The 27,377-nt window shown below is 40.0% G+C and overlaps 4 protein-coding genes and 1 long non-coding RNA gene across 6 annotated transcripts; all 5 read right to left on the bottom strand.

Moving 5' to 3' along the window:
- Positions 1–128: 128 nt before the first annotated feature.
- On the bottom strand, positions 129–2,114 carry LOC121794932 (peroxidase 11-like). Its single transcript, XM_042193340.1, has 4 exons — positions 1,288–2,114; positions 1,011–1,202; positions 767–932; positions 129–695 (listed from the first exon to the last, which is right to left on the bottom strand). Exons 1-4 carry the CDS (start codon positions 1,606–1,608, stop codon positions 268–270), a joined length of 1,107 nt encoding a protein of 368 aa, XP_042049274.1. The 5' UTR covers positions 1,609–2,114; the 3' UTR covers positions 129–267.
- Positions 2,115–2,199: 85 nt separating this feature from the next.
- LOC121794933 lies at positions 2,200–4,556 on the bottom strand. The gene is made up of 2 exons (XM_042193342.1): positions 4,422–4,556; positions 2,200–3,182 (listed from the first exon to the last, which is right to left on the bottom strand). Exon 2 carries the CDS (start codon positions 3,158–3,160, stop codon positions 2,360–2,362), a length of 801 nt encoding a protein of 266 aa, XP_042049276.1. The 5' UTR covers positions 3,161–3,182; positions 4,422–4,556; the 3' UTR covers positions 2,200–2,359.
- A 10,203-nt stretch (positions 4,557–14,759) lies between these two features.
- Positions 14,760–16,959, bottom strand: LOC121794053. The gene is made up of 2 exons (XR_006049225.1): positions 15,646–16,959; positions 14,760–15,328 (listed from the first exon to the last, which is right to left on the bottom strand). It is a non-coding gene; the product is annotated as an uncharacterized LOC121794053 (long non-coding RNA).
- A 480-nt stretch (positions 16,960–17,439) lies between these two features.
- LOC121794931 (chaperonin 60 subunit beta 4, chloroplastic-like) lies at positions 17,440–22,287 on the bottom strand. Of its 2 annotated transcripts, none has more exons than XM_042193339.1 (14): positions 21,937–22,287; positions 21,745–21,870; positions 21,303–21,440; positions 21,146–21,241; positions 20,833–21,075; positions 20,505–20,739; positions 20,263–20,432; positions 20,002–20,151; positions 19,824–19,928; positions 19,658–19,750; positions 19,482–19,574; positions 19,263–19,387; positions 18,135–19,184; positions 17,440–17,618 (listed from the first exon to the last, which is right to left on the bottom strand). In XM_042193339.1, exons 1-12 carry the CDS (start codon positions 22,093–22,095, stop codon positions 19,322–19,324), a joined length of 1,674 nt encoding a protein of 557 aa, XP_042049273.1. In that variant the 5' UTR covers positions 22,096–22,287; the 3' UTR covers positions 17,440–17,618; positions 18,135–19,184; positions 19,263–19,321. The 2 variants fall into 2 exon arrangements, with proteins under 2 accessions (XP_042049273.1, XP_042049272.1); XM_042193338.1 differs by having other exon boundaries at positions 19,263–19,395; positions 21,937–22,286.
- Positions 22,288–23,539: 1,252 nt separating this feature from the next.
- Positions 23,540–24,398, bottom strand: LOC121793752 (basic leucine zipper 43-like). The gene has a single exon (XM_042191786.1). The coding sequence runs from the start codon at positions 24,314–24,316 to the stop codon at positions 23,660–23,662; it is 657 nt and encodes a 218-aa protein (XP_042047720.1). The 5' UTR covers positions 24,317–24,398; the 3' UTR covers positions 23,540–23,659.
- Positions 24,399–27,377: the final 2,979 nt, after the last annotated feature.

The following is a 27,377-nucleotide window of genomic DNA, read 5'->3' as shown; positions in this document are numbered from 1 at the left end:
AATAAATTTTTAATTTTCATTTAAAGTATATTTGAAGTAAATTATGAAAAAGTTGAGTTGAACATCATAATCAAAGCAAACATCAACTCTAAAAAAAGTTGGAAATTTTGATCATAATCAAAGCAACATAAACTCTAAGAAAAAGTTGAATTTTTGATTTAAACCCAAGTGGTATACTTATACAAGAAATGTTTGTGGTGAATACAAAAATAATGAAATAAGTAAAGGCATCAACTTCATTCTTGATTTCATTGTTGCAGAAAGGCTTCAAGTGTTGACAAATCTGCAGTTCCTCCTCACTTCTCCATTAGTATAAGTGTCTGCATTCGTTATATTCCCCATTTTCACCATAGATTCGGCGAATTGTTCGAAGAAGGCAACTGCATTTTCAGCATATTTTTGGACAAGTTTCTTGGTCTCAACTGCTAGAACACTAGAGTAAAGTTCTTGATCCGAATTGATCAGCCCTTCTCCCCTAAGCAGCATCTGGTAGTAGGAGTTGTCGAACAGATTGGGCGTGACGTAGTCTATGGCTGATTCGTTCTGGTCCGATGATCCCTTGATAGGTGAGCACACTGATTTCAGTTTGCTCAGATAGCTCTTTGAGGCTGGATTTGTTCCTGCAGTTGTAGAGAAGTCTCCATAGATTCTGTCCCTGAAGTTCACGCAACGCGCCATGCCGATTGTATGAGCCCCTGTGACAACAGCATGTATAGTATTATCCATCACAATCACAAACAACATAAAAAACTGATGTGTTTCTTACCAGAAAGAGCAACCATGTCAGTGACAGAGAGGCCTTGATAGATGAACTTTGAGATAATGGAGAGAAGGCCGTCGTCTGCGGTGGGAAGGTTAGCATCACTGAGAGCATAGCCTGCAGTTTTTGAGTCCTTCCTGCCTAGTGGAACAGGCCAGTAAGGTCCACCAACCTGCACCATCAAAATCAAGAAAAAGTTGAAATCTTGATGCTTAGTTTAGTGAAATGTGTTATTTGTATGTGCGTGTACCAAGATGACTGCATCCCTAGCAGCAATGGTGAGGATGTCAGCACAGGAGACCGTGTCAGGGCAGTCGGACTCGAGCCTGTTCTTGATTCTGTCAATGATTCTGAACCCCTTCAAGGCATGTATGTTGTTGGATGCCCTCTTCTCACCCTGAAGTGTGATTGTGTCATCCAGCAGCACTGATGCATCACACCCCTGCATCAAGACGATCGAAAGAGTATCACAAAAACTCACTGTTTTTTCATTACCAACGTTGTAGTGTAGGTGTCAAGAAGGTGACCTGAACGAAGCAGTCGTGGAAATGCAATCGTAGGATCAAGGCTGCATTGCGCGGATCAGAGAGCACCACGCATTCCATTTCTTTCCGGACTACTTCAAGCATGGAGGGGCACGTTGATTTGTAGTAATCTAAGGTTAGAGGCGGCTCACTTGCGTGCAAGGCTATTATACTAAGAGCCAAGATGACGATCAGTCGCAGAATGAGCCCTTTTGAGTGAAGAAAAGCAGCCATTTTCTTGCTAAATCTGATTTTGTTGAATGGTTTCAGAGAGACACAGAGATTGTCAAGAAAGCCTTTTGAGCATGTGTTATATAAGTACATAAATTCAAACAATGGCTGTGCTTTTTTGAGTAAAAAGTTGTGAAAGTGTTTAGTCAAGAGAGGATGTAACTACTACCAGTCTGGTTGGTGGGATCTCCCAAACCAAATAATAGGGTTGTAGTACCATGTAATCAGCTGTACATAAAATGATGGATGTTTTACCCCCTTCAACTTTTCCACTGTCAAATAATAATAAAAAAATCTGTCTTGCTATATGTTGTTGAGGATATCCAAAAAATTCCTAACCGCTTGATAACAAAAAAGGAGTCTGTTCGTTGGATGCATGATCTAAGGTGGACTAACAAAAGAGTTTGAATTTTGTTAATGATTAAATACCAAAAACACAAAAAATGGATTCTTGGTGTAACTATATGCTATAAGAGAAGCTACTAGTTTCTTGTAAATCGTGTAAATTTGTCACACAGAAATTCAATTTCAATACGAAATGTTGAAATTAATTCAAGGACAAGAAAAATAGTTGTCTTGATTCTTACACAAAGACACCTATGCATAATTCTTGATTTCCAGCAGTTTCAGCTCAGAATTGATCAAGGAAATTTTGGTCACAAGTTAAGAATGAACATTCAGAAATTAAGTTGGCATGAAGATGAAGTAGTTACTACGATATTAATGAAATAAGTGCATGATAACAACAATGTCAACTTTGATGGCCCAAAAAGGGAGGAAAACTGAAAGTACTAAAAAACAAACATGATCAAGTGACATCGTTTTGCTTCTAAGGACTCATGGATCACGTATACAGGTCGGAATCAGTGCGATCCTTTCTCCGGCTCAGCTTCAGATACGCGTCCTCATAGTTCTCATCAATGGTGTAGTTTACGCCTGATAAGACATTCCCGACCAAGAGAGACTTGATCAGGGACATCACTGGAGTACCAAAATCAGGCCACGAAACGCATAAAGTTCCCTTGATCTTCTTCAGTTGGCATCGACTCAACAGAGCAGCAGCCAAGCCATCTACCATGCTTCCTGATGGATAGTAATCCATACCTTTGACGAAAGAAGCATTGCCATCAGATTGTTTTCTTTCCAGTGACGTCTCCAGCTTGAAGGCAATGGTCTCGTCAGGAGATAGCCTGCCACGAAAATTGTGGCTTTGAACAGAATCCAGAATCAAAACCCTCTGAGGTGTGATCTTTTCACCAATCAACAACCTAGCCACTGCATTAGCTCTCTCTGAAGTAACAGAGTACTGGACCAGGACGATCATGATCATTTTATCAGCTTCATTGAGGGCATATATGTTGCATGATTTGTTTCGAAGTGAAGGCTCAACAGAGTTTCCAGCTAAAGGGATCTCGGGGAGAATAAGTGTCCCAATGAGATTTTTGGAGGACAAGTGGTGTAAGAGGTGAAGAGATGGGGAAGACATGGCAATGAGGAGAAGTGAGGGGGAGAAGTTTTTTTTTGAATCAGCACATGAAAACACCAAAAACGGAGATGGAAGCGAAGGTGGTGGTGGAGTGAAGTTGTTTAGATCTTCCAAAAGAAGTCTTGAAGGAGGTGGAATGTCTGTTATCACATCGTCCATCTCGTTTATCTCAGTTGGGTACCTGTGAATTCAAGCAACAATATATCAACTCATGCTCATGTAAATTTGAGTGTCAAGAAGATTATATATGTGAAATGACACGCACAAAGCTTAATAAGATACTTATCAATCAACAGGTCATAAACCATGATCTAACAAAAATGTTCCACATCCTATATATTCTGTTTTTAGCAAAGATATTAGATGGCCTCAAGAAATTAAATGAAATATCCCACTGTATTGGAGGTTCCATCATATGCATAAATCATAAGCAACACAAAGCTTTTCTAAACAACCATTTCTTCTTTCCTATTGGAGTTGGGACCCAAAAGAAACTTGGGCTTTTATTACTTGGATCATATTTGCAATTTATTTACATAGTCAAACAAATCTAAAATGGAAGGGTACAAATTCAGCAATTGTAGCATTTCTTTACTGGGTTTCTATAATTTGGATATGCTATTTTGGAGTAAATCTATTAGCAATAGGATTACATAGTTATGGTTCATTTACATTAACATCTAATTAAATTCAAAAAGGAATTCTTACTACTTACGAATAGGAATAGAAAAGCATACAACACATATGAATATCACTTTGTGTGAACTAACGAGAGCCCCATGACTTTGATTCGCGAGACTCTTGCTAGTTCAAATTCATTTACATTCTACTACCAGAAATTAGTAACTGCACTTCAAGCAGTCTCCTAACCAATCATGACATGGCTGAGTTGAAACTGCACAGTCGTTATTCAGCCAAGTGGATTGTTACACAAGTGATCACTATTTTACAATAAATGATTTAAATTGCAAATGCAACAAGTTTTTTCATGTTAAACTCAAGCCACGGAACAGAGCATACATACTATGATGGTATTGGCATGAAACGAATGAAGCTAAAACAGAGTCTACAAAGGAAAGAAACAGTCATTTGCCAAATCTATAATCTTCTCCGAGCATGAATAAGCAACAATAGAATTAATTCCAAATAAAATTAGGGTTTTCTCCCAGAGAGATACAATTTCAGCTGCAGAATCCTACTTATAACTAAGCTACACCATACAACAACATAATAGGTTATAGCTGAAGATCATGTCACGGAGAAGCAGAAAGAGCATTTATTGATTAAAATCTCATCACTTACAGCCAACATTTCGTTCAAAGAAGAACAAAGAGATCAATAGACATATCTTGACGAGAAAGAAAAACTCATCGCATTCATGAAATTAAGACAGAATTATTAGAAAAGGCGCAGTACGAACCTAGCTGAAGGAGCGGCGGCGACGGCGAAAGGGAATCGGAGAAGGTCGGCGGTGCGTCGATGAGAGAAATGAGATCTGTAAAATTAAATAATCAGAGAAATACTCATATCGCTCAACAAAAGCTTTTGTGGCAAGAAATGGAGTACTAGTAATAGTTTTATGCTTTTAAAATTCAGATATATTTATATAATTTAATTAAGTTTAAAGGTTTCTGATTACTTTAAATTCATGAAATGCTAAATTTATATTTAAGGATGATTAATAATAATTTACCATCTCCTTCATGATAAATTAAAACTTTGATTATAGATGGAGTAAAACGATTAAGTATGATTTATGAACGAAGCTGTATTTCACTGACCTAATGTGCTAGTTACTATATAAATTACTCCCTCCATCTCATTTTACGAGTCTCTATTTACTGTTTTTGGATGTCCCATTTTAAGAGTTTCGATTGGAATATTCCATAAATGATAATAGGTCTTACATTCCACTCACTTTTTCCCACTAACATTTTATTAAAAACTAAAATTAGGACCCACATTCCATTATTTTTTTCATTAATTTTGTTTACATTTCTTAAAACGTATGTCAAACTTAAATGGTACTTCTAAAGTGGAACGGAGAGAGTAACATTTTCTGGAAAACTAAAACTTTAATGAAATTATTGAAAAAATTCAAACTTTGGAAACAATCCTCACTAAACGAAAAGCACTAGATTCCAATACAAGTACTAATGTACTATCAATATTGATGATACATTTCTTTGGTAAAGAAATTATATATACTTTCAAATCTCTTACAATACATACCTATATAGAAAAGCACTAGATTTCAACTTACAAGTATTATCAATATTGATGATACGTATTACAAACACGAACCCTCTTTTTTAAAGATAACAAATTTGAAACATGCCTGATGGTTTGGCGAATTTTTGATGGTAATGAATGCAGGAAAATACAGATCACGACACAGAGATTTACGTGGTTCGATTTACTGAGGTAAATCTACGTCCACGGGAAGAAAAGAAGGCAGAGTTGTATTGCTTGATCTGTTTTCTACAGCTTACAATACAGATTTGCTATTTGATATTTGATCTCTAGAGAACTTCCTCTCAGTCTATCTGATCTAAGTTCTATTTATACATTGAACTAAGATCGTGGCTTGCATCACCGCTCATGATGGTTGTGGATGTCGTGGAGGTCATGGAGATCCTGCATGGGTCCACTACCTCTTTGTTTGGTCCGCTTATCCCGCATGAGATCCTGCATGATTTGACACCACTAAATAGATCGTGTAGTGGTCATGAGATCCTGCATGGGTCCACTATCTCCCAGTTCGGTCGAATACTGAGACCGAACTGCTGAACTATTGCCGAGCAGCTTTTGCCGATCTGAGAGTAGGGCTTGATTGGTCGGCTTTTACCGAGCTGTAGGCTGGGGCCGAACTCTTTGGTAATGCCGAACTGATACTCTTCCTTGGGCTTTGGGCTGATGGGCCGTCACTGCTATTGGGCTTGTTTAGTGCGTACCCCATCACTACCCCCCCCGAAAAGCGAAGTGAATCACTTCGGCGAAGCGAGTCACTTCGGCATTCTGGATAAAGGTACAGGGGAGGCTGACGTCAGGGGACGTGCCTTGCGCGTGACTGCATTAAATGCGACAGTAAAATCCGGCCGTTGAATCCTGAAAAGGTGGGATTCGAAACGGTGCGATGATTTTGAAATCTTCTCCGAATCTGATAAATACGTCCTTTCTTCATCAGTTGAACACTTTTGCTATTGCTTCTTCTGCATTCTCTCTCTTTTGTGAAAAAATTTCCTTCCGCTTTCAAGAATTTCTTCAGAATTTTTTCAGACTTTCAAAGAGTAAGAACTATGTCTTCTTCTTCTTCTTCTGAGTCAGGTAGCGGTAGGAAAGGGGGTAAGGGGTCTTCTAGCCGGAAAGAATCCGGGGAGAAGACCGTAGAGTATTTTCACAGCATCTTGAGTAAGGATACTGTGATATCCTTACACGAAAAATATTTTTTTCCTGGGGGGAAGGTTGCGATTCCCGACGACCTTCATAGGGCTGACTCGCCGCCGGAGGGTTACGCCACCGTTTATGAAGCCGGCTTGGAATGCGGGCTTCGTTTCCCTCTTCCCCCTGCCTTTGTAGAGCTGCTAGATTTTTTTCAACTCCCTTTAGGTCAGGTGACTCCGAACTCTTGGAGGCACTTATCGGCCTTTGCTGCCGAACTGCGTAGGCTAGATAAGGATCTGTCTCTGAGGGCAATCCTTAATTTCTTCCAGTTTAAGAGGAAGGGATCTTGGTTTTACTTGATCCCTTTACAGCCCTTTAGAGCCTTTTGTAAAACCAAATGGCCGAAATGGCAAAATCGCTTCTTTTTTTATAATAGGACTTCGGCTTCGGACTTTTCCTGGAGAGGGCCGAAGTCCGTTATTCCTCATCCTCGGGTAGAACCGTTGGACGAGCTCGAGGCCGAGCTCAATAAGATTCCCATGATTAGGAAGCAGTACTCGGAGTCTGAGCTCGTCAAGGGCGACTTCGTGTTCGACTCCTCGTCTTCGGACGAAGAGGCTGAGGGTGAGGATTTCTTTTTTATGCATTACTGCCTTGACGACGAAAACTAACCTTGTTTTCTTGCTTTTTGGCAGTGAACTTGCTAAACAAGTTCGGTCGCAAATCCTCCGAATCTAAGGAACCGGAGAGGCCGAAAACCAGCAGCTCGGCGTCTGATGCCGAGAAGAATCCGAAGAGGCAAAAGACCTCTTCGGATCCAAAGAAGCCGGAGTCGACTTCGGCAAGTAGGAAGGGGAAGACCCAGAAGCCCCCAAGAGCGCCGGAGAAAGACGTGGTCTTGGCGCCTCCTTCGGAACATATCTGTGAGCCCTTTTTATGGCCCACGGACTTCGCCGAGGTGAACTTTCTTCTTGATTTTCTGGCCTTGCTTTTTTTTTTTTCTGTATTTTTTGTAGCCCCTCTGTTGACTTTTTGCTTTTTCCATTTTCAGAGGAACGATATGCTCTCCAAGCTCGTCGCCGTCGAACTCTCCAAAGCGTCCAACGACTATGCTGAGATGCAGAGGAAGTTGGCGGCTGCTTGTCATCGGGCCGAGCAGGCTGAGGCAAACTTTGAGAAAGCCAGAGCTGCTAGGATTTCGGCCCAAGATGAAGCTCAGTTTGCCAAAAACCAGCTCGTCATCCAGCGAGAGCAGACGAAACGGAGGGATGCTGCCGCCGTGGTTGCCCAAGGAGAGGTTCTCCGTGCTTTCGCGGAGAAACTCTTTCTGAGCAACCAATTTTCGGCCTTTGTCGGTGATCTGCTGAAACTGATGACCGATAAAGCCGAGCAGGGTCCCGAAGTCATCCTGCCGCTGTACGGCCGAGAGATAGCAGCTCGGCTTCAGAGTCTGCCGGTGCTTGAGGAGCTTGCTTCGTCCTCGGTCCTGCTTTCTGCAGACCAAGTTCGTAGTTGCCGAGCTGACCGCGATGAGAACATGGAGGCTATCTTTGCCTCCATAGGGTCAGTTTCACCCGCTCCAATTTTCCATGGAGAGGGTGAGACCGAGCAGCATGAGCGGCAGACCGGCGATGAGCAGGCCGAGCAGGAGGCGCAGCAGATCGGCTACGGTGGCGCCGAGCAGGCTGGGGAGAGCAGGGAGGCCGAGGCTGAAGCTGAAACAGACAAGGAGAAGGAAGCTGAACCTCACCGAGAAGGCGGAGACGAAGCTGGCGGAGTATGATTTCGTCTCCCTTCTCTTAGTTTAGTTTCTTCCTTCTTGTAAAACGGCCTTGAAGCCCTTGTGTAGAAAAATTTTTTTCTTATGAATGAAAAAATTCTTCTTTCTGCTCTTGTGTCTTCGTATAGCCTTTCGTACTCTCTTTTACTCCTGTTGTGGTTTACTACCTGCTCAGTAATCTGAAATGCCGAACTGACATAGCTGCTCTATATTCTGAACTCTTTAAGGAGCTGGAGGTACTTCACTGGAAGCGGCTGTACTCTTCGGCTTTAGACGAAGCTGAGAAAAGAGCCATAGCTGACCAGGTGAAGAATGACGAACTCTTGGCTTGTTTAGTGAAGCTGGAGGCCGACAATAAGGACTTAGAGTCCGAAAAGAAAGATCTGGAGGCCGAGCTGAACACTGCCGTCGCTGAGAGGACTGCGTATGAGGATTTCATCTGCAGGCGCGGGGGAATGACCATCTCTGAAGTTCAGGAACGAGTTGACGAACTGTGGGAGGAATATCATGTACTCCGGAGGAACAATGCGCTGGAGAGCTCGGCTTGCCAACAAGTCGTGAAATCATTGCGGCGCTGGGCTTCTCGGTACGACATCATTCTTTCCCGGCGTCCCTCAATCGAGAGATTCCTTAGGCATTTCCCGCCAACAGATGGTCACACTCTAGCTCAAACCCCTGATTCACTTGCTCAAAACCCTACTCCAAGTCAGCAACGAACTCAGGAACAGCCGGAAACGTCAAGACGAGAACGGACTCAGGAGCAACCGGCGTCAAGACAAGGACGGACTGAAGTTCGTAGAGGAGCTGTGATTATGAGTGAGCAAGATCAACAAATGCTTCGTGAAGAGACTCTTCGCCGCCGAGGTGCTAGAGCTTCCCGGGCTCAGGGAAGAGGCGGTAGGTCGATTAGAGCATCTCGTCGACCTGCTTATTCTTCGGCTGCCGAGAACGCCCGAACTCGGCTTCACGAGGATTTTGTGAATAGATGGCTCAACTTTAGCAACCAGGGACAGTAGAATAGTCCTTTGTAATAGCGTAACGCCTTCTCGTAGGGCAGCGGAGTTGTATGCCGAACAAGTTTTAATAAATGAAATCTTTATTTCGCTTCTATCACTGCGTATTTACAGCTCAGCGAAAAAAAATTTCATCGTGCTCGTCCTCGGTCTTATGAAGTAAACTTCTTTGACCGGACTCGTCCTCGGTCTTATGAAGTAAGCTTCTTTGACCGGACTCGTCTTTGGTCTTATGAAGTAAACTTCTTTGACCGGACTTAGTCCTCGGTCTTATGAAATAAACTTCTTTGACCGGACTCGTCTTTGGTCTTATGAAGTAAACTTCTTTGACCGGACTCGTCTTTGGTCTTATGAAGTAAATTTCTTTGACCGGACTTAGTCCTCGGTCTTATGAAATAAACTTCTTTGACCGGACTCGTCTTTGGTCTTATGAAGTAAACTTCTTTGACCGGACTCGTCTTTGGTCTTATGAAGTAAATTTCTTTGACCGGACTAAGCTTGTGTCCTAATTTGGCGAGTTCTATCGCGTGGATCGGACTTTCCCTTGTCCTAGTTCGGCGAGTTTTATCGCGTGGATCGGACTTTCCCTTTGTTGCAGTTCGTTTCAGACGAACTGCTTGTTTCTTAAGCCGAATTGTGGTCTTGTATCCTCCTTAGAAGCTTGGACTCACAATCGTTGGCTTATTGTTGCAGTTCGTTTCAGACGAACTGCTTGTTTTTTAAGCTGAATTGTGGTCTTGTATCCTCCTTAGAAGCTTGGACTCACAATCGTTGGCTTATTGTTGCAGCTCGTTTCAGACGAACTGCTTGTTTTTAAGCTGAATTGTGGTCTTGTATCCTCCTTGGAAGCTTGGACTCACAATCGTTGGCTTATATATGTTCTAAAAAGGGGATCAGCCTTCGAAGAACAAGATACCTCAGTAACATTTGTAAGAGACGACACGCATATAGACAGACAAAACGCACATAGACGAACAAAACGCACATAGACAGACATGAAAAACAAGTAAAAAACAAAGCAAGCACATACCCCTAGGACCGAACTAGACACAAGACTGACTGACCGGACTGTCTCTTACAAATGGAACTTCTTGAGGTTGGAAATGTACCATGTTCGGGGTGCTTGTTCTCCTGACATGTGAGTCAATTTGTAAGAACCTTTGCCGAGGACTTCTGACACCCGATATGGACCTTCCCATGTGGGTTCGAGTTTGCCCAGCTTTTCTGCTCGGCTTACTTCGTTGTTTCTCAAGACGAGATCTCCCACTTGAAATTGCAGCTTTTTCACCCTTTGGTTATAATACCGGGCTACTTGCTCCTTGTACTTGGCTGCTTTTATGCAGGCCAATTCTCCTCTTTCTTCGGCCAGATCTAGTTCGGCTCTCAGTCCGTCATCATTCATTTCTGAAGAGAAATTTAGAGTTCGGGGACTGGGTACGCCGATCTCAACCGGAATCACGGCTTCAGTGCCGTACACCATCGAGTTCGGCTCCGGTGTGACTTCGGTCATTTCGCCTGCCTCTGACTCTGGCTGCTGTGATTGCTATGCTTGATGGTGCCGATCTGATTGCTCGGCACTTTTAAGCGCAATCTGCACACACTCGCTCTTTTTTGATCACCTGGGATGACCGCTATCCCTCCTTTAGTGGGGAAGGAGTTCGGCGAGGAAGCCTCTGATCGCCAAAAGGAGTTCGGCGAGGATGTCCCTGATCGCCAAAAGGAGTTCGGCGAGGATGTCCCTGATCGCCAAAAGGAGTTCGGCGAGGATGTCCCTGATCGCTATGATCGGGCTTCCTCCTGTCTCCTCGGGATGAGCTGTCTAAAGACCGTTTGCGACGGTCTGCCTCATCGGCACGGGAGAACTGGTCCGCAATGTCCCACATCTCTTGAGCTGTTTGCGGACTGCATTCCACGAGCTTTCTGTAGAGATCTCCGGGTAGGATTCCATTTTGGAATGCCGAAATGACAAGTAGATCATTGAGATTATCTACTTGTAGGCATTCCTTGTGGAATCTCGTCATAAAGTCGCTGATATTTTCGTCGCGACCTTGACGTATAGAAAGCAGCTGAGCCGAAGTGATTCGGGCTTCCGCTTTCTGAAAGAACCTCCTGTGGAAAGCATCCATTAGATCTCGGTAAGATCTAATGTTGCCTTGGGGGAGGCTATCGAACCACCTTCTTGTGTTCCCGATAAGCAGCTCGGGAAACAGCTTGCACATATGGACCTCATTGAGACCCTGGTTCACCATGTTATACTGATAGCGTCCCAGGAAGTCATGAGGATTCACTAACCCGTCATAAGTCATCGACGGAGTTCGGTAGTTCTGTGGTAAGGGAGTTCGGGTGATATCGTCCGAGAACGGAGTCTTCAATGCTCCGTACATGGCGAACCCGACATCTCTTCGGTATGGAGGAGATGGAGTTCTCCTGTGATTCCGGTACCGAGGAGGAACAGGAACATGTCGGGGTTGAGGATTCTTCTTCCTGGAAGACACGGCACTACTGCGGTAGTGACTTTCATGTCTGGATGAGGAGGGAGAATCCACCGTTTTCGTCTCCGGCTTTTGGCCCTTTTGCAGGAAAATTAAGAACTCTTCCTGCTTCTCGGCCAAAAACAACTTGACAGCCTCGTTCAAATCGGGCTGCTGGGAAGACTCGGTGCGATGAGTCTTTGAGCGGCTTGTTCCTTCTCCGTGAGAACTGGAAGTAGATTTCTCCCGAGGCTGTTTTCTAGACCTGCGGGCTGGACTAGCTTCCTCATGGTTTTCACGAACGGTATTACGGGTAGTATGCGATCTGGTATGCATTTTTTTTTGGGGTGGAAAAAGGGTCAAAAATTCGCTTTATCACAAATTTGGTTCTCTGTTTCCCACAGACGGCGCCAGTGATGGTTTGGCGAATTTTTGATGGTAATGAATGCAGGAAAATACAGATCACGACACAGAGATTTACGTGGTTCGATTTACTGAGGTAAATCTACGTCCACGGGAAGAAAAGAAGGCAGAGTTGTATTGCTTGATCTGTTTTCTACAGCTTACAATACAGATTTGCTATTTGATATTTGATCTCTAGAGAACTTCCTCTCAGTCTATCTGATCTAAGTTCTATTTATACATTGAACTAAGATCGTGGCTTGCATCACCGCTCATGATGGTTGTGGATGTCGTGGAGGTCATGGAGATCCTGCATGGGTCCACTACCTCTTTGTTTGGTCCGCTTATCCCGCATGAGATCCTGCATGATTTGACACCACTAAATAGATCGTGTAGTGGTCATGAGATCCTGCATGGGTCCACTATCTCCCAGTTCGGTCGAATACTGAGACCGAACTGCTGAACTATTGCCGAGCAGCTTTTGCCGATCTGAGAGTAGGGCTTGATTGGTCGGCTTTTACCGAGCTGTAGGCTGGGGCCGAACTCTTTGGTAATGCCGAACTGATACTCTTCCTTGGGCTTTGGGCTGATGGGCCGTCACTGCTATTGGGCTTGTTTAGTGCGTACCCCATCAATGCCATTAATTTCGTTTAAGGATTCAAAGGGTAAAAGTGCTCTATAGTCTATACTCCCCCCTTTCTTGTTAATTAAGTTGTTTTTTATTATTTTTGGAAGTTCCAACATAACTGATCATTTCTGGGGGGAATTATACCGAAGTACCGGAATACCGAACTTACCGTAATGAAAAATATCGAAAATATCGATTTTTTGGTATACCATATTTTTCGGTATGATAACAGTATTTGATTTCCTATATCGTGGTATACTGAATCTTTGATATACCGGTATATAACGGCATACCGAAGATCCGGTATATACCGACACTTCGGTATACCGTTGATTATTAAATATATGAATATATATACCTATATAATATTTATGTTATATTTATAGGATTATTATTATAGAGTATATAAAACCCTTATATTTATAGTAGCAGGTTGGATCCTCTATTTTCAGTCCCATATACAAGTAATGTATTTTGTCAAATTCACCAACAAGGTTCCAAGAAATGAAGATAATGTTGCTCATTATTTTACAATTTATTTTTTATTTGGTTATCAAAGTTTTATAATTTTGAATATTAGAATGACTGTATGGAGTTTAATTGTTTTATACTTTTTGAAATAGTTGAACAATGAAATTGTTTTTTTTAATATTTTAGGTATAATAGTATTATTTTTCCGGTATAACAGGTATAACTGTATGTCGTAGCGAAGTTCGATATACCGTAAAAGTACGGTATACCGAAACGCGGTACGATATACCAAAAACACGGTATGGTAACGGTATCAAAAATTACCATACCGAATTTTCGGTATACTGAACTCCGGTCTACCGAAAAATTCATTACGGTATCGGTATGATGTTTTGTCATACTGTAACTTTCGGTACGGTATACGGTATGACACTCAAAGTACGGTATACCATACCGAACCACCCCTAATCATTTCTATTTTTAGTAAAAAATAACACTCTCTTACTTTTATTCATCATTCACTTAATACACTAATGTTAATCTTCATATTAAAAAGAAACAGTTCAATTAACAAGGAATGGACTACTATTACTGCAAAGAAACATTAGACAATGAAAATGGGCCTACATAGTGGCGCGAACCGACCTAAAATCATTCATACTAACCCTACACGAGCTCATAAGACAATGAGATTGGGCCTACATATTTTAGCCTATTTAATACATGGGCCAACCTAGCTATATATTGGGCCAGATAGGATTGCCTTGTCGGCTTTGATCATTTAGTAATACTTCATCCCGTTAATAAAAATCTTAAGTAGTGAGTACTTTTTATAGCTCAATTTTAAAAAAAATGCGAATGAATATAGATGAAAAAAGTTAATGGAATTTAAATTCCACTCTTATATATTAGTTTTATTATAAAATAAGTGAAATAAATTAATAAAACGTATTTAACATACTCCCTCCGTCCTGCAATAGGAGTTCTATTTAATTATGACATGAGTTTTAAGAAATGTAAAGAAAAGTAGAATGAATAAGTTAGTGGAATATGAATTCCACTTATATATATTAGTTTTATAATAAAATGAGAGTGAAATAAGTTAGTGGAATGTGGAACCTATTTACCAATTATGATAAAAGTGAAATATGACTCTTATTGTGAGACGGATCAAAATAGTAGAATAAGACTTTTATTGTGGGACGGAGGGAGTAGTATATATTCAAACAAATTAAAATTATGACAAACAATATAACTATGTATTAGTGGGTGGAGTACTATATTTTCTCAATATATTTATAAAAATGATTTATTTTTGTTGAGTTGTACTGAGATCGGATTTTTTTTAAATTTCACTTAGTAAAGAAGTGGAAAAACTAGTTTATGGAACATTGTGGGATGTATATTCATCTGGTCATAATGTTTTCATTTTTCCATAGAAAATGTTGAATTTAGTATTACCTCCTTCCAAAAAAATAATTTTAATTTACCATTTTACTCTCATTTCCATTTAAAAAGAACTTTCTTGCCATATTTTCTATTATATCATATTTTATCCATTTGTTCTCTTTCTCATGCTTACTTGATCAATTATCGATTAAAATTGATATAGATAAAATTATGGGGAGTATATAATATTTGAGTACGATAATACAAAAGAACTTAATAGAAATAAAGAATGTAGTCTGAGTGGTTAGTGAATACACGTGAAATTGTTGATGAAACAACATTTGCAGACGAGAGCCCCAACACTGTCAACATCCCAATCCAAATTATACTTAGCTGCCACATTTTCAAACCAGTAAACCAATATGTGCAAACCAACAAAATGTTTCATCCAAACCCCAGCTAAGGCCCTGTTTGTCCCACTGATTGAAAACCTCCAAGAAACTGTCTCAACATGGAGCCCAACTCCAAGAAATGAAGTCATTTTCTGAATGAGAAAACATATAGACAATTCAACACACTGAGACAATGAATGCAAGTTCAAACAGAGAATAGGCCAAGCCATTGACACTATGGTAGGGAACCACGCCGGAATATGGCCAAGCCGAGGCTCCAAATCAGATCGACATCCGTCCGTTTCCTACATCAACCCTCTTCTGCAAACATGCTATAACATCCAAGACAAACTGTGATGATAAATACTAATACCCTTTTCCTTTTTCTTTTTTTTTCCTGTCAAGAGGTAGGCCCCTTTTCAGCAAACATGCTATAACTTCCAAGAATGTGATGATAGCTAAGGTGAAAACTACTAAAAATGATTCAACAACATTGTCCCAAATGCTAGTAAAATTCCATGATCATTGTGTTAAAAAAATAACAGCAAGGTTTTGAATGTGACTTCCTAATGCCATTTCAACCCAATACTAGAAGAATCCAAAAACACAGTTGGATTTACTGCATACTCCACATGAAAGGCTGCTCTCTTAGTTGATGACATGACAGAGGTTTCAAAGCCTTTTCAGAGGTAAAATAATTGTATAAAAGAGTACCTGAAATTGAAGGGTCCCTTGACTCCCTCCCTCTCATCCTCTTTGATACCATCACAACTTATAAAAGGGTTCAAAACCACAACCACAACAGAGTCTCGTTTCGCATATTTTACCATGCTCGTGGGCGGGGTGGGGCTCGGCCCGACTTTTGTCATCATCCACAGACAGCTTTATGCTTGTGAATACATAAAAAGAGCATCAAGATTTTGAGGGCCGACATTGTCGTAAAAGGGTCTAAAATCTCTGTTAATCAAGTGAAAAAAAAAACTTAAACCTGCAAAAAGGTCCCATCTTTAATCTTTATAAATAAAAAAGCCACATATTGGTGTAATTCAATCTGCACAGACAGCTAATCAGTACTTTCATTTTTTTCATGCATGAAAACATTCAAAGTGATGAAGAGTATTCCAGTCAAGAAATTCTTCCATAAATAGGACAAAAGCATCACAAAATTATATCCCCTCACCTCTCTCTACCTACAATGAATCCTTCCAAATTCTCTCAAGGCAGCAGCAGCAACGAGTCGGGGTGGACGGCATATATAGACTCCCCACACCACGACGGCGATGATGATCGAGAGCGTAGCCAAGGTGGAGAAGAGCACAGGGAGAAAGATGCAGATAGCGATGATTCAATGGTTTCTGATGCTTCCTCTGCTCCCAGTGATCAGTTTGGGCAATATAACAAACACCTTGGATACGGATATGGAAAGAGCACCAGCGAAAGGAAACATGGCGGTAAGAAAGAGCAAAAACAAGGCGATATGAAGCAGAATGCTGCGAAGATTAAGGCTGCAAAAGGCAAGGCGGATTGCGCTACGAGATCGAGAAAGAAGTAAGAATCGTTTCAATTTTTTGTCCTTGTCACCTCGTCAGAGGTGAATGAGTATATAAGGATTGCAGAAGTTAGCAATAATACATTTTAATGTGTGTTCATTCAAGTAAACAGCTAGAATTGAATCAGACAGCAGCAAGCAAGCTGTCTGAATTTTTTTTCAATTGTGAAATAGCTGCTGATTCCATTTGTTCTTTGCTATGACTGCCACTTCTGCAGTTGCAATCGCATAATTAAGCTTGTCAATTTGGAAATGAAGTAAACTCGGACATGTGAAATGAAGATGATGAAAAAATAATGTGAAATTCCCACCAAAAATAGTTGTTTTAAAAATGCGTGGAATCGGACAAGAGATTCATTTACGTAGATTGACTGATTTTGTAATTTTTGACATATTGTAATAACTTAATCACTTTTTAATTGTTAGTACCACAAAAGTTCACATGTAGACATGTAATAGGAGTATTATTTACACTAAGATGCTAAGGATGTGAATGGAAAAATACAAAACAATTCGCATTTCCATAAAAAGGACTAACAGATGAAAAATCGAAATAGTTAAGAGACTGCACTGCACAATAAAGGACATGGCAACGTGACAACCATAAGTTCAAACTCCAATTTTTCAACATTATCCAATATATATCCATATCATGAACTTCCTACACAAAAAATTACTCCTAAAAACAGAAGAAAATCAGAAAAAAAAAACAAAACAAGAAATGCTCCTCCACATTCACAACCCACCCACACTACCCACTCTGGCAGGTCAACAACCGCCGCCATCTCGGCCACAATCCGGGTGGTTCAATGGTCTACTCTAGGGGAAAAAATAGTTTATTTTTGTGAGTAATTAGAATTTCCACTGAAAATGTTGTCACCATCTCAGATAATTGGATCTCTACACTACATCAATTGTAACAGCATAAAGTGGAGATATTGATGAAATGAAACACAGTATTGATGTAAAGTGGATTTTGTAATAACATAAAGCCGATATCCAGTTTTATACAAGTGATAATTTACATACAAAAACTCTTCCATTCTGAGGCTCACTGGAAACTAAACCGGATGATGAGGAGGGAGAAGATGAGAACCTACAGCCTTATTCAATTGCAGCAAGCTCATCTCTTTTCAGCCTGCCAAATAAAACAATGTTTGCAACATAAAATATGCTCAAAATCAATCAATATATCGAAGTAAATGATAAATTAGCATATTCAATTTTGAAGGAAATGTGGGGAAGGAGAACACATGATAATACAATCTTTTTGTTTAAGGGAATGGGAGAATGACAAAAACATCATCAATAGAAGCAAAATGAAAATGGAAGCATGGTGTTTTCTGCATTTCAATGTTATGCCTATTGTTCTAATTCATATAGTATGATTGAAGATTTCTATGGGATTTCCATGTTCTATCAATTCCCATGGACTAGATAAAAAACGATGATTTGAATTAAATTGTAGATTTCAGTGACAGAGTTACTCAATTACAATAATTTCATACCTAAGAATCCACCAATTGATTCAAGCTGGGCTTTTTCGATTACAAAAATCTACTCCATGAAATTTCCATTAAGCAGTTCCATACAAACTTAAACGCATTCAATTAGGGAAAAAACAGGATTAAAAAACAGAAATTGGAATACTCACAGAAGCACATCCAATCTCAATTAATCTCCTTGGCGTTTTGAAAGAAAGCGGCAGAGCATAGAATTGAAGCGATGAAAGCGAATAATCCCATCCCGATCATCAGGGAAATACCCGCTACCACGAAATCCAAGACGAATTGCACGCTCAATCCCATCAGCACCATCGCCATTTCTTTCCCTCCCTCTTTTATTGTTCTATTAAATCGGAAAATCCCTGATATGAGCTGAGAGACTTCTGCTTTCACATCTGCGTGGGTTTCTGCAACCAATATTTATATGTGTATCTATCGACTATCGATGGCGTCTCGGGAGAGATGAGAATCGACACATATTGCCGCTCAAGCAGCTGCCGCTGTGGCTGCGTGGCACACGATTATTTCATCATTCTTAATGGGCCCACTCCAAATACAGGCTTGGGCTAAATAACTATATATAGGGGGTTGTCTTTCGGCCCAACTCGGGTAGACTTTGCTGAATAAATCGAGGGATTTAAAATAATTTTATCATATTTAGGATTTAATTCGCTCAATTAGTATAGTAAGCCCTAATCAAAATTATGATTTAATATTTCCAGTAGTGAAAAATGTATATGAATTATATCACTAAGACTCCCATATGACAGAGATAATATATTAGTAAGGATGATTAAGTTTTAATTAGAATACTTAAACGTTAATTAATGTGAATTGTTGCTATCAAAGTAATGATAATATTAATATACATAATTGAATATTTTGCATTTAAAATATATTCATAAATATTAATATAAGTATTACGTAGCGTGGGCTTATCGGCCTTCAAATTTGCATCATGCAAATTGACTATTGTTATGACAGAATTTAACAAAAAAAAAACAAAGCACAAGAAGAAAATGGTGGAAAAAGAAACAAATATATCAAAAATAATGGTGAGCAATATATGTAGTGTTTGATAAACAGAATTTTGTAGTGAAAAAAAGGAATTTGGATGGTAAGTTCTTCAGCATCACAATCTTGATTAATCTTGTGTTAGGCTCATCCTCTGTTCATGAACTGGCTAAAGGGTCCAACACCTACCACCAAACAAAAATCACGTAGGAATACAATGAAGAAGATCATAAACTGCAAATGCAGTATATATATATTGTTACCTGAAGTTGGCGTTGCTTTTGGTTTTCTCATCATTCTCGGCGTAAATGCCTCTTTGATTTCAACAACCACCGCATCGGCTATCAAGAACGTCTTCGCAACTGATGCAGCATTCTCTAAGCAACACCTAACAACCTTACAAAAGTAAAATAGAGTGAGTCTTTAAATGAGAGATGTTCACTAGTTTAAATACTAAATCCGGTTTCTTGATTTCAACCCACCTTTGAAGGGTCTAGGATGCCGGCAGCCATGAGATCTTCGTACGTGTTGCTTGCAGCATTATACCCGAATCTCACATCATCCGACGATAGAATCTGCACACTTTTGGAAAACTTCAAAAGCAAGTCGAGGTTATTAGTATTACATGATCTGTTAGGATAAGCAGGTATGAATAGACCTTGTAGATGACAGTGTTTCCATTTACACCGGCGTTTTTGGCAATCTGTCTTGCAGGATAAGACAATGCTTTCTTGAAAATGTCAGCTCCAATCTGCAGATACACTTATCTGATAAGCCAAAGTTTGAGATCAAACTAGGAAGAAACATGTCTTTTTTATTACTACCTTTTGCTCTTCATTGTCTAATTGCTCTCTGATTTTATCAATCTTTGTGGAGAGCCTTAACAAGCAGCAGCCACCACCAACGACTACGCCTTCCTCAACCGCAGCCTGATCACATAAATGAGTGTGACTGCACTTGATAAGATTCTATGTCAGCAGATAAACAGAAATCTGCAGCTACCTTTGTTGCATTCACAGCATCTTCAACTCTCAGCTGTTTGTCCTTCAACTCGACGACTGTTTGAGCCCCAACCTGAAGCAGTGCTATGCTGCCTGATAATCGGGCTATTCGTTCCTTTATAATCTTCTTTTGAAACTCTTCACTAGTGTTCTGTAATATGCAACACTTATTCATTACATGACCATAAACATTTCAAAATCCTTCACTAGTGTTCAGCGATGGTTGCTTAGTTTTGAGCATTTTAGAGTAGTGGAAACGTACCTCCACGAGCCGCTGCAGCTGCCTTACTCTTTCCTTCATGGCTTCATTAGTGGCTCCATCAGTCACAATCAAGGTTGAATCCTTAGTTATAGTGACTTTTGAAGCGGATCCCAGCATATTTAAGCGTGCATTTTCAAGCGTGAACCCCATCTCGTCTCTGATCACAGTGCCTGCAGAAGCAAAACGAACAATTAAGTATATCGTGATTGAAGACTCACAAAGAAACTGGATTTCAGCCACACCTCCGGTTAAGACAGCAAGGTCATCCAAGCAGTGGCTCTTGCGCTCGCCAAAGGCAGGAGCCTTGATGGCTGCTGCCTTGAGCACCCCTCTCAGCTTGTTCCTGATGACCGGAGCCAGAGCTTCCTGCTCGATCCCCTCAGCAACAATGAGAATCGGGTACTTTTCCTTCACTGCATTGTCAAGAATCTTGAACAGCTCCTTTGGATGTGTGATCTTCTTGTCTACTAATAGCAACTGCAGCACTTGCAAGAAAAAAAAAGTCAGAATGCCAGATCCCAGTTTCCTATTCTAGTTAGAGAAATCAAAAGGGCTGAGCATGAAACTCACTTTGCAGTCATGAAACTCTACTATCCTCTTCCGTCGATCAGTGACAAAATAAGGAGACATGTAGCCACGATCGAATTGCATCCCTTCGACTATCACTAGCTTGCTCTCCGCATAGTTCCCTTTCTCAATGGTGACAACACCCTCTCTTCCTACTTGGCGAAGAGCATCAGCAATCATGTCTCCGACAGCATAGTCATTCCCAGCACTCACAGCAGCAACGTGTGCAAGTTCATGGTCCTCAACCTTAAAAAATTTCCCCAATATAGCTCAATGTTTCGTCACTTTCCTAACATAGCAAAAGATATGATGATACCTCTTTAGACATCAATTTGAGTTCAGCAACAAGGGCTCTTGCTGTTTTCTCAATCCCTCGCGAAACCTGAACCGGATTCAAGCCGGCTGCAACGACCTTAAACCAGAAACATGGTTAAAACTTCACAAATGTTATGGGAAAGTGAAGGAAACCATACCTTAACACCCTCTGCAATGAGGCCTCGTGCTAGAACTATGGACGTCGTGCAACCATCTCCAGCAAGATCATTCGTTCTAGCGCCAGCTTGCCTCACCAGTTTGACTCCAACATTTTCTAGAGGATCATCCAGCTCAATCTTTACTAGTAGCCATAACAATCTTTGATCACTACTCAACTCCCTCTCAACAAGGAAACTACAAAGCAAATTTTACTAGTAGCCATACCAATCTTTGATCACTAATCAACTCAACTCTCTCTCAACAAGGAAACAACAATGCAATCTTTACTATTAGCCATAACAGTCTCTGATCACTACTCAACTCTCTCTCTCAACAAGAAAACTACAATGCAATCTTTGTATTGAAAAAACAACTTTTTTCAACTCAAAATATGAAAACATATGAGAAAATGAGTAATACTACTAAACAATCTGGAAGAACCTGTTTAAGCACAGTTTCACCATCGTTGACAATCTTGGGAGGTCCATATTTGTTCTGCAACACCACATTTCTCCCCTTAGGCCCCATTGTCACTCCAATAAGCTCTGCAACCTTATTCACCCCTGTCTGAATAAACCAAAATTGTAAGAAAAGACAAAAATGAAAGAACATAGATGGTGAAGAATATACTACCAATAGTTTTTGAGTGGCAGAACCATCATGGTTGAAGTACAAATCCTTTTTTGGCGGTTTGGCATTCAAGGCAGAGGAAATTGAAGGTTTCTTGGCAATTTTAGTGAGCAGTGGTTGGTTGGTGAAGGCAGCAGGCAATGGCTGGAATGAACATCCCATGTTTCAGTGTGGTGGTGTAAGAATTTGGACAAACAAATAATTCTGTTTTTGTGTTGAACTCTTTTGATATGGCTTCTGCCTCAAAAGGGTGTTTTTCTTGATGTTATTTGCAGTCCAGACAGTTGCAGAAGAGGGATAAGAGAAAATTGAAATAGATAACATCTTACTTCTTGATGGTATTGGACTAATGGGCTTTTGGCTCTATTCAGAAGGAAATTATGAGTAAAATTAGAAGATAAAATCTTTTTTAGGCAAATTGAATGTAATTTATTTTGTCAAATTCCGTCTGTCCCTATAAATTTTAGATTTATTCGTAACTATCACACAACAAATTTTTTTGGTAAAATTGTACTAGAAAAACCATATACGAACATCACCGTCTATGAATTAAATAAAGTCATCATCTATTCACATACGAAAAGCAGTAAATATCAACATTATACATGGGAGGATGAATTTTCTCAAATGATTTTTTTGAATGATATTTAAAATTATGGAATGGACTAGAATTTAACTATAGCTAATATTTTTTCGAGCAATTCACCCTCTACGAAGACATTGTGCAAATATTATAGATAGTAACCAGTATATGAAAAAGTTGATTACATCAGAAAACTTTAGAAAAAAAATGGTGTTATATGAAAATGCATTTAGTTCTCTATAAAGATAATCTTAATAATCTATTTTCAGAAAAAGAAGTTTCAATTTATTTTTTCTTTTTTCTTTTTCTAGAAAATTAAAATTTGAAAAGAAAGGAAGAAGGGAATTTTGTGTCTCTAACTTTACCAATCTACGTCGCCTATTTTCTTCTTCCGATCGTCTTCGTGAAAATTAGCCAATGCAAAAATGTTCCTCTTCCGATTAGAGAATTAGGAGTGGTTTGAAATTAATTGATCAGAACCACGCCAAAATTATGAATTACTAAAACAGTTCCCCCTTTTCGAAACTGAAGATATTTTTAGGGTTTGATCCATTGATGGAGAATGCAATAGTGGAACGATCACTGAGAACAGGGGCAAGCATAGACGAATTTAGTTGTCTTTTTATGCGCCAATTTTGTTGATGCAAGAACAGTCCCACCCACCACTTCCAGAAACACCTGAAATCATAGTTTCTCTTGTCTCATTTTTGCTCGCTGCGACTGTATTGAATTATTGCCTCATAATAAGATCAAAACAGTAGCCGATTTTTCCTAGTGCTTATCCCTTTTTTTGAATGTTTTTGCTGCTTATGGCAGCAGCTCTTCAATTATGATCCACTATCACCAGCCTCTCCACTACCTCTTGTCTCTCTCTTCCCTCTGTATGTATGTACAGTTTTGTGCTGTGATGAAGCATTGAGTTATTGTGGTGTTAATCAAGATTGCTTTTTTTATGCATTTTAATGGTGACTGGTGTTTGGTGGGGTAACTATCTTTGATGATAATTATGCGGCGAAGATGAAGTGAAAGATGTGAACCAAAACATTTCCATACATTAGCAGCAAGTTCTTCAACAACATGCAAATTAAAGTAAAGGGACATAAGCAGCTCTCTCTCTCTCTCTCTCTCTCTTGAGTTAGTTAACTAGTGAAGCAGGTTGGTGGAAGTAGTAGTAACAGACTGGTCGGAAGATTCGGCCCTGAGATAAGCCGTGTTGCAAGGAATGTCATCAAGGTCTTTGAAAATGGAGTAGGAGTTGGTGATTTGGATATCTGTGAGGAGTTGCCTGAGATCAGAGGCTTCTTCCTTGAGCTTAGCATTCTCCTGCACGGCTCTCTCGTGGCTCTCGGACACGTGGTTCAGCTTCTTGATGAGGCTGTGGTTCTCCGTCCGGAGGTGGAGGACCTGAGACCACAGCTCGTCGAGGTGCCTCTGCTTCCGCATCCTCGACCTCCTCGCTGACTCCCTGTTGGATATCATCCTCCTCTGCTTCCTCTCATCGATCACCTGATGCTGCTGCTGATCGTCGCCCTCATCAGAGGTCGAATTGCTCGTTGAGTTCGGGCTCAGCTCGTGCATCCGGGCATGGATGCTCGGCTGCAGGTTTGTTAAGAAGAGGTTGCTGCTTTGGTAGAGGCCAAAGCTGCAGGGTGGGAAGGAAGGGAGGGTTTCTACTGCTGAGGTGAAGTAGTTCATTTCTTGGAATTCTGATTGGATCATGGTTGATTTGGTTGGTTTAGTTTGCTGTTTTGGTGTGTTGTAATGATTTTTGTTTGTTGAGATTGGGAGATGGGAATGCATGAAGGTTGAAGAGGGGGAGGTATTTATAGGCCATGAGGGCAACAGGTCTCAGGGGGTGAAGCTTACATAAGCAAATTAAAGATCATTTTTTGAGTAAAATGAAGGTAGATATAAATGGATGATGTATGCATAAACATGTGTAATGATTGGTCCCATTTCTTGTTAATGTGTGGGGGGAAATGCCTTTCTATTATGCCCTTAATCATACACTATATGTAGATGCTTCATGTTGAATTGTGCATGCATGGTGTTAGTGATCATCATCTATGTAAAATTTAAATCTTGGTATGCAATAAAAAAAATTCAAGAATATTATAGAAAAATCCTCATGGCATTGGAGGGGTGACGAAATCTAAGTCAATATAAAGGTAAACAGAAATTTTTATCAGGCTTGGAGGAATTAAGATGTCAATTTGAATAATAATTTGATGACTCAATGAGCACTATGGGATTTGGGATAGAAGGGTCCCATATTTTATATTCATATGGCTCATATTGCTTGGATGAAATACCTAAACTTAGGCTGTGAAAATTTTTATATTGTTAATTACTGGATGAAGCATGATATATTGAAAGTGGGAGGTAAAGAAGCAGTTGTCTTAAGCTCAACTTATCAAATATGTAAGAGTAAAGGTCCCGTCCTTAACATATTGCGATTTATTGATTTTGGTCCAAAACATTATCTTTTGAATTATTCGGTCCCTCACAAATAAAAACGGGTCACATTTGGTCCGAATTTGACGGAACCGTTAAAAGTTAACGGTCAACGAATCTTAAATCAATTTTAACCGGATTAAGTTAATAATTATGTTTTATTAATATCTAATACTTAATTAACCCAAAACTAAAAAATTATAATTCCCCTTGGCCCTCGCCGCCTGCAGCCTCCCCCTCTTCACCCACAGCTTCGGCAACACCTACAATCTCCCCCCCGCTAACTACTCTTCCCCCTCGGCTGCACCTGGTCCAACGCCGTCCTCCAATTCTCCGGCGCCTCCAATGGCTCACAATACGGCCGCATCTCCACCGTCTGGCTCGCCGGCACCGAGCTCCTCCGCACCAGCACCCCCGAGCCCACCCCTCACGGAATCTCATGGACCTTCCGCAAAGACATCACCCGCTACTCCTCCCTCCTCCGCCGCTCCAACCTCACCCTCTCCGTCATGCTCGAGAACATCGTCGACGACACATACATCGACATCTTCCGCGTCAACATCACCTTCCTCTTCTACAACATTAGAAAATCCCCAATCTCAAGCCCTAGAAAACTCATACGCAAATTTTCTACTAAGTCGCTCAAATTGGACCAAATCCCCGCCGATTTGATCATCCCGGTGTCGGCCGCAGGGGAGGAAGGGTTCTGGTTCAGAACCCAGAGCGAGAACGACGTCATTTCCAGGGATATTCAAATCCCTAGCAACACGTACAGAGCAGTGATTGAGGTCTACGTTTCCGCCCACGGCGACGACGAATTCTGGTACTCAAACCCGTCGGATTACTACATCGAGAGGAACGGAGTAGGTCCATTTTGGTCTAATTATGGTTGATAATGAAAACTGCAATATCTCGGCGTCTACCGCGAGGTTCTCGTCAAGCTTAAAATATTAACTTAACATTTTTAATTTTTTAGTTTTTAGTTAATTAAATATTAGACATTAATAAAACATAATTATTAAGTTAATCTGGTTAAAATCGAATTAAGATTCGTTGACCGTTAACTTGTAAAGGTTCCGTCAAATTCGGACCAAATGTGACCCGTTTTTATTTGTGAGGGACCGAATAATTCAAAAGATAATGTTTTGGACCAAAATCAATAAATCACAATATGTTAAGGACCAAAACGGGCCTTTAGTCAATATGTAAAAACTAAAGTGTGAGTTCATGGATAGATACATTGCATACATAATTATATTTACATAGGTGAAGTACTATTAATCCCTTTCTACTACTTGAAAATGATTTTATTAGTTGACTTGCTGCAAATATGGTATACTATGGTAAAGAAAGATTCATCAAAGTTGTGCCATATTTTAACTTGTAATAATGGCCTCCAACTGTAATCTGAGGCAAAAAGTTTTAACCTTTTTTTTTTCTTGCAGTCTATATTTAGTTACTTGGTTGTGGATAGAATACAAGGACATTCTTGTCTTTAAGCAGCTAAATGGCCTTGTTTTGAATTAGTAAACCTCAACATTCTTTCATGCTACCACTTTCTATTGTTTTTTTTGCCAACATATTTTTTGATGTCTCTTCATCTTCTGGTAGTGGCAAGTGGGAAGTTGCATCCTCTACTTGCTATCTTTCGCCTCGGGCTCACTCACTCACTATTATTTCGATATCTTACAAAAATTCTGATCAGATGACTTGATCATCGAAACATGTTGGAGTTCTTGATATGTTGCTTTCCGAACCTTTTTTCTACTACATGTCCGATCAAACCCATTACGTCGTTTTTCGCCACAAAATATATGCTCAGAATCAAGATTTTTGGCTATGAGCTAAGCCTATATATGCTTCAATGGTTGGCAGGAAACTCACAGAATGATAGGCCCTCACCACTTTTTTTGTGACATTTTATGCTTGCTTGATTATAATACTTTTTGGATAAATACTTTATATTATATACTCCATATGATATTCTATAGCATATGATAGGACATTTATATGTATATATATACAGATAAGTGAAATGGATAGAATATCCTTAAGTAGTAGTGTGGCTATTTTTTTTTCTTTATTTGAATCAGTTGGAATCAATTTAAGGAAAAGGAAAAATATTCTAGTGCAGCTGAGGTTTTCTGCCTAATTTATCTATGGAGACAATTGTGCAGATATAAAGTTTGTGATAGCTAGTTGGATGAGAATCGAATTTGTAAATCTTGGGTTATTCTTTTTTGAGTTCATTTTGTGTTATTCTTAAATTTTTTACATCATCACAAAAAATTCCCAAGCATCGACATCAATCGATCTGCTTTTCTTTTTCGCGAAATGCAGTTTATGTCTCTTCAAAGAAAAAAGGTTATTCTTATTTAGTTTTCTACAATGTCTGCATCAGTTGATT

The sequence above is a fragment of the Salvia splendens genome, chromosome 3 (assembly GCF_004379255.2).
Source record: "Salvia splendens isolate huo1 chromosome 3, SspV2, whole genome shotgun sequence".
In the NCBI taxonomy this organism is placed as follows: Eukaryota; Viridiplantae; Streptophyta; class Magnoliopsida; order Lamiales; family Lamiaceae; genus Salvia; species Salvia splendens.
Note: the sequence above shows the minus strand (reverse complement) of the source record. Positions and strands in the feature narration are given on the sequence as shown.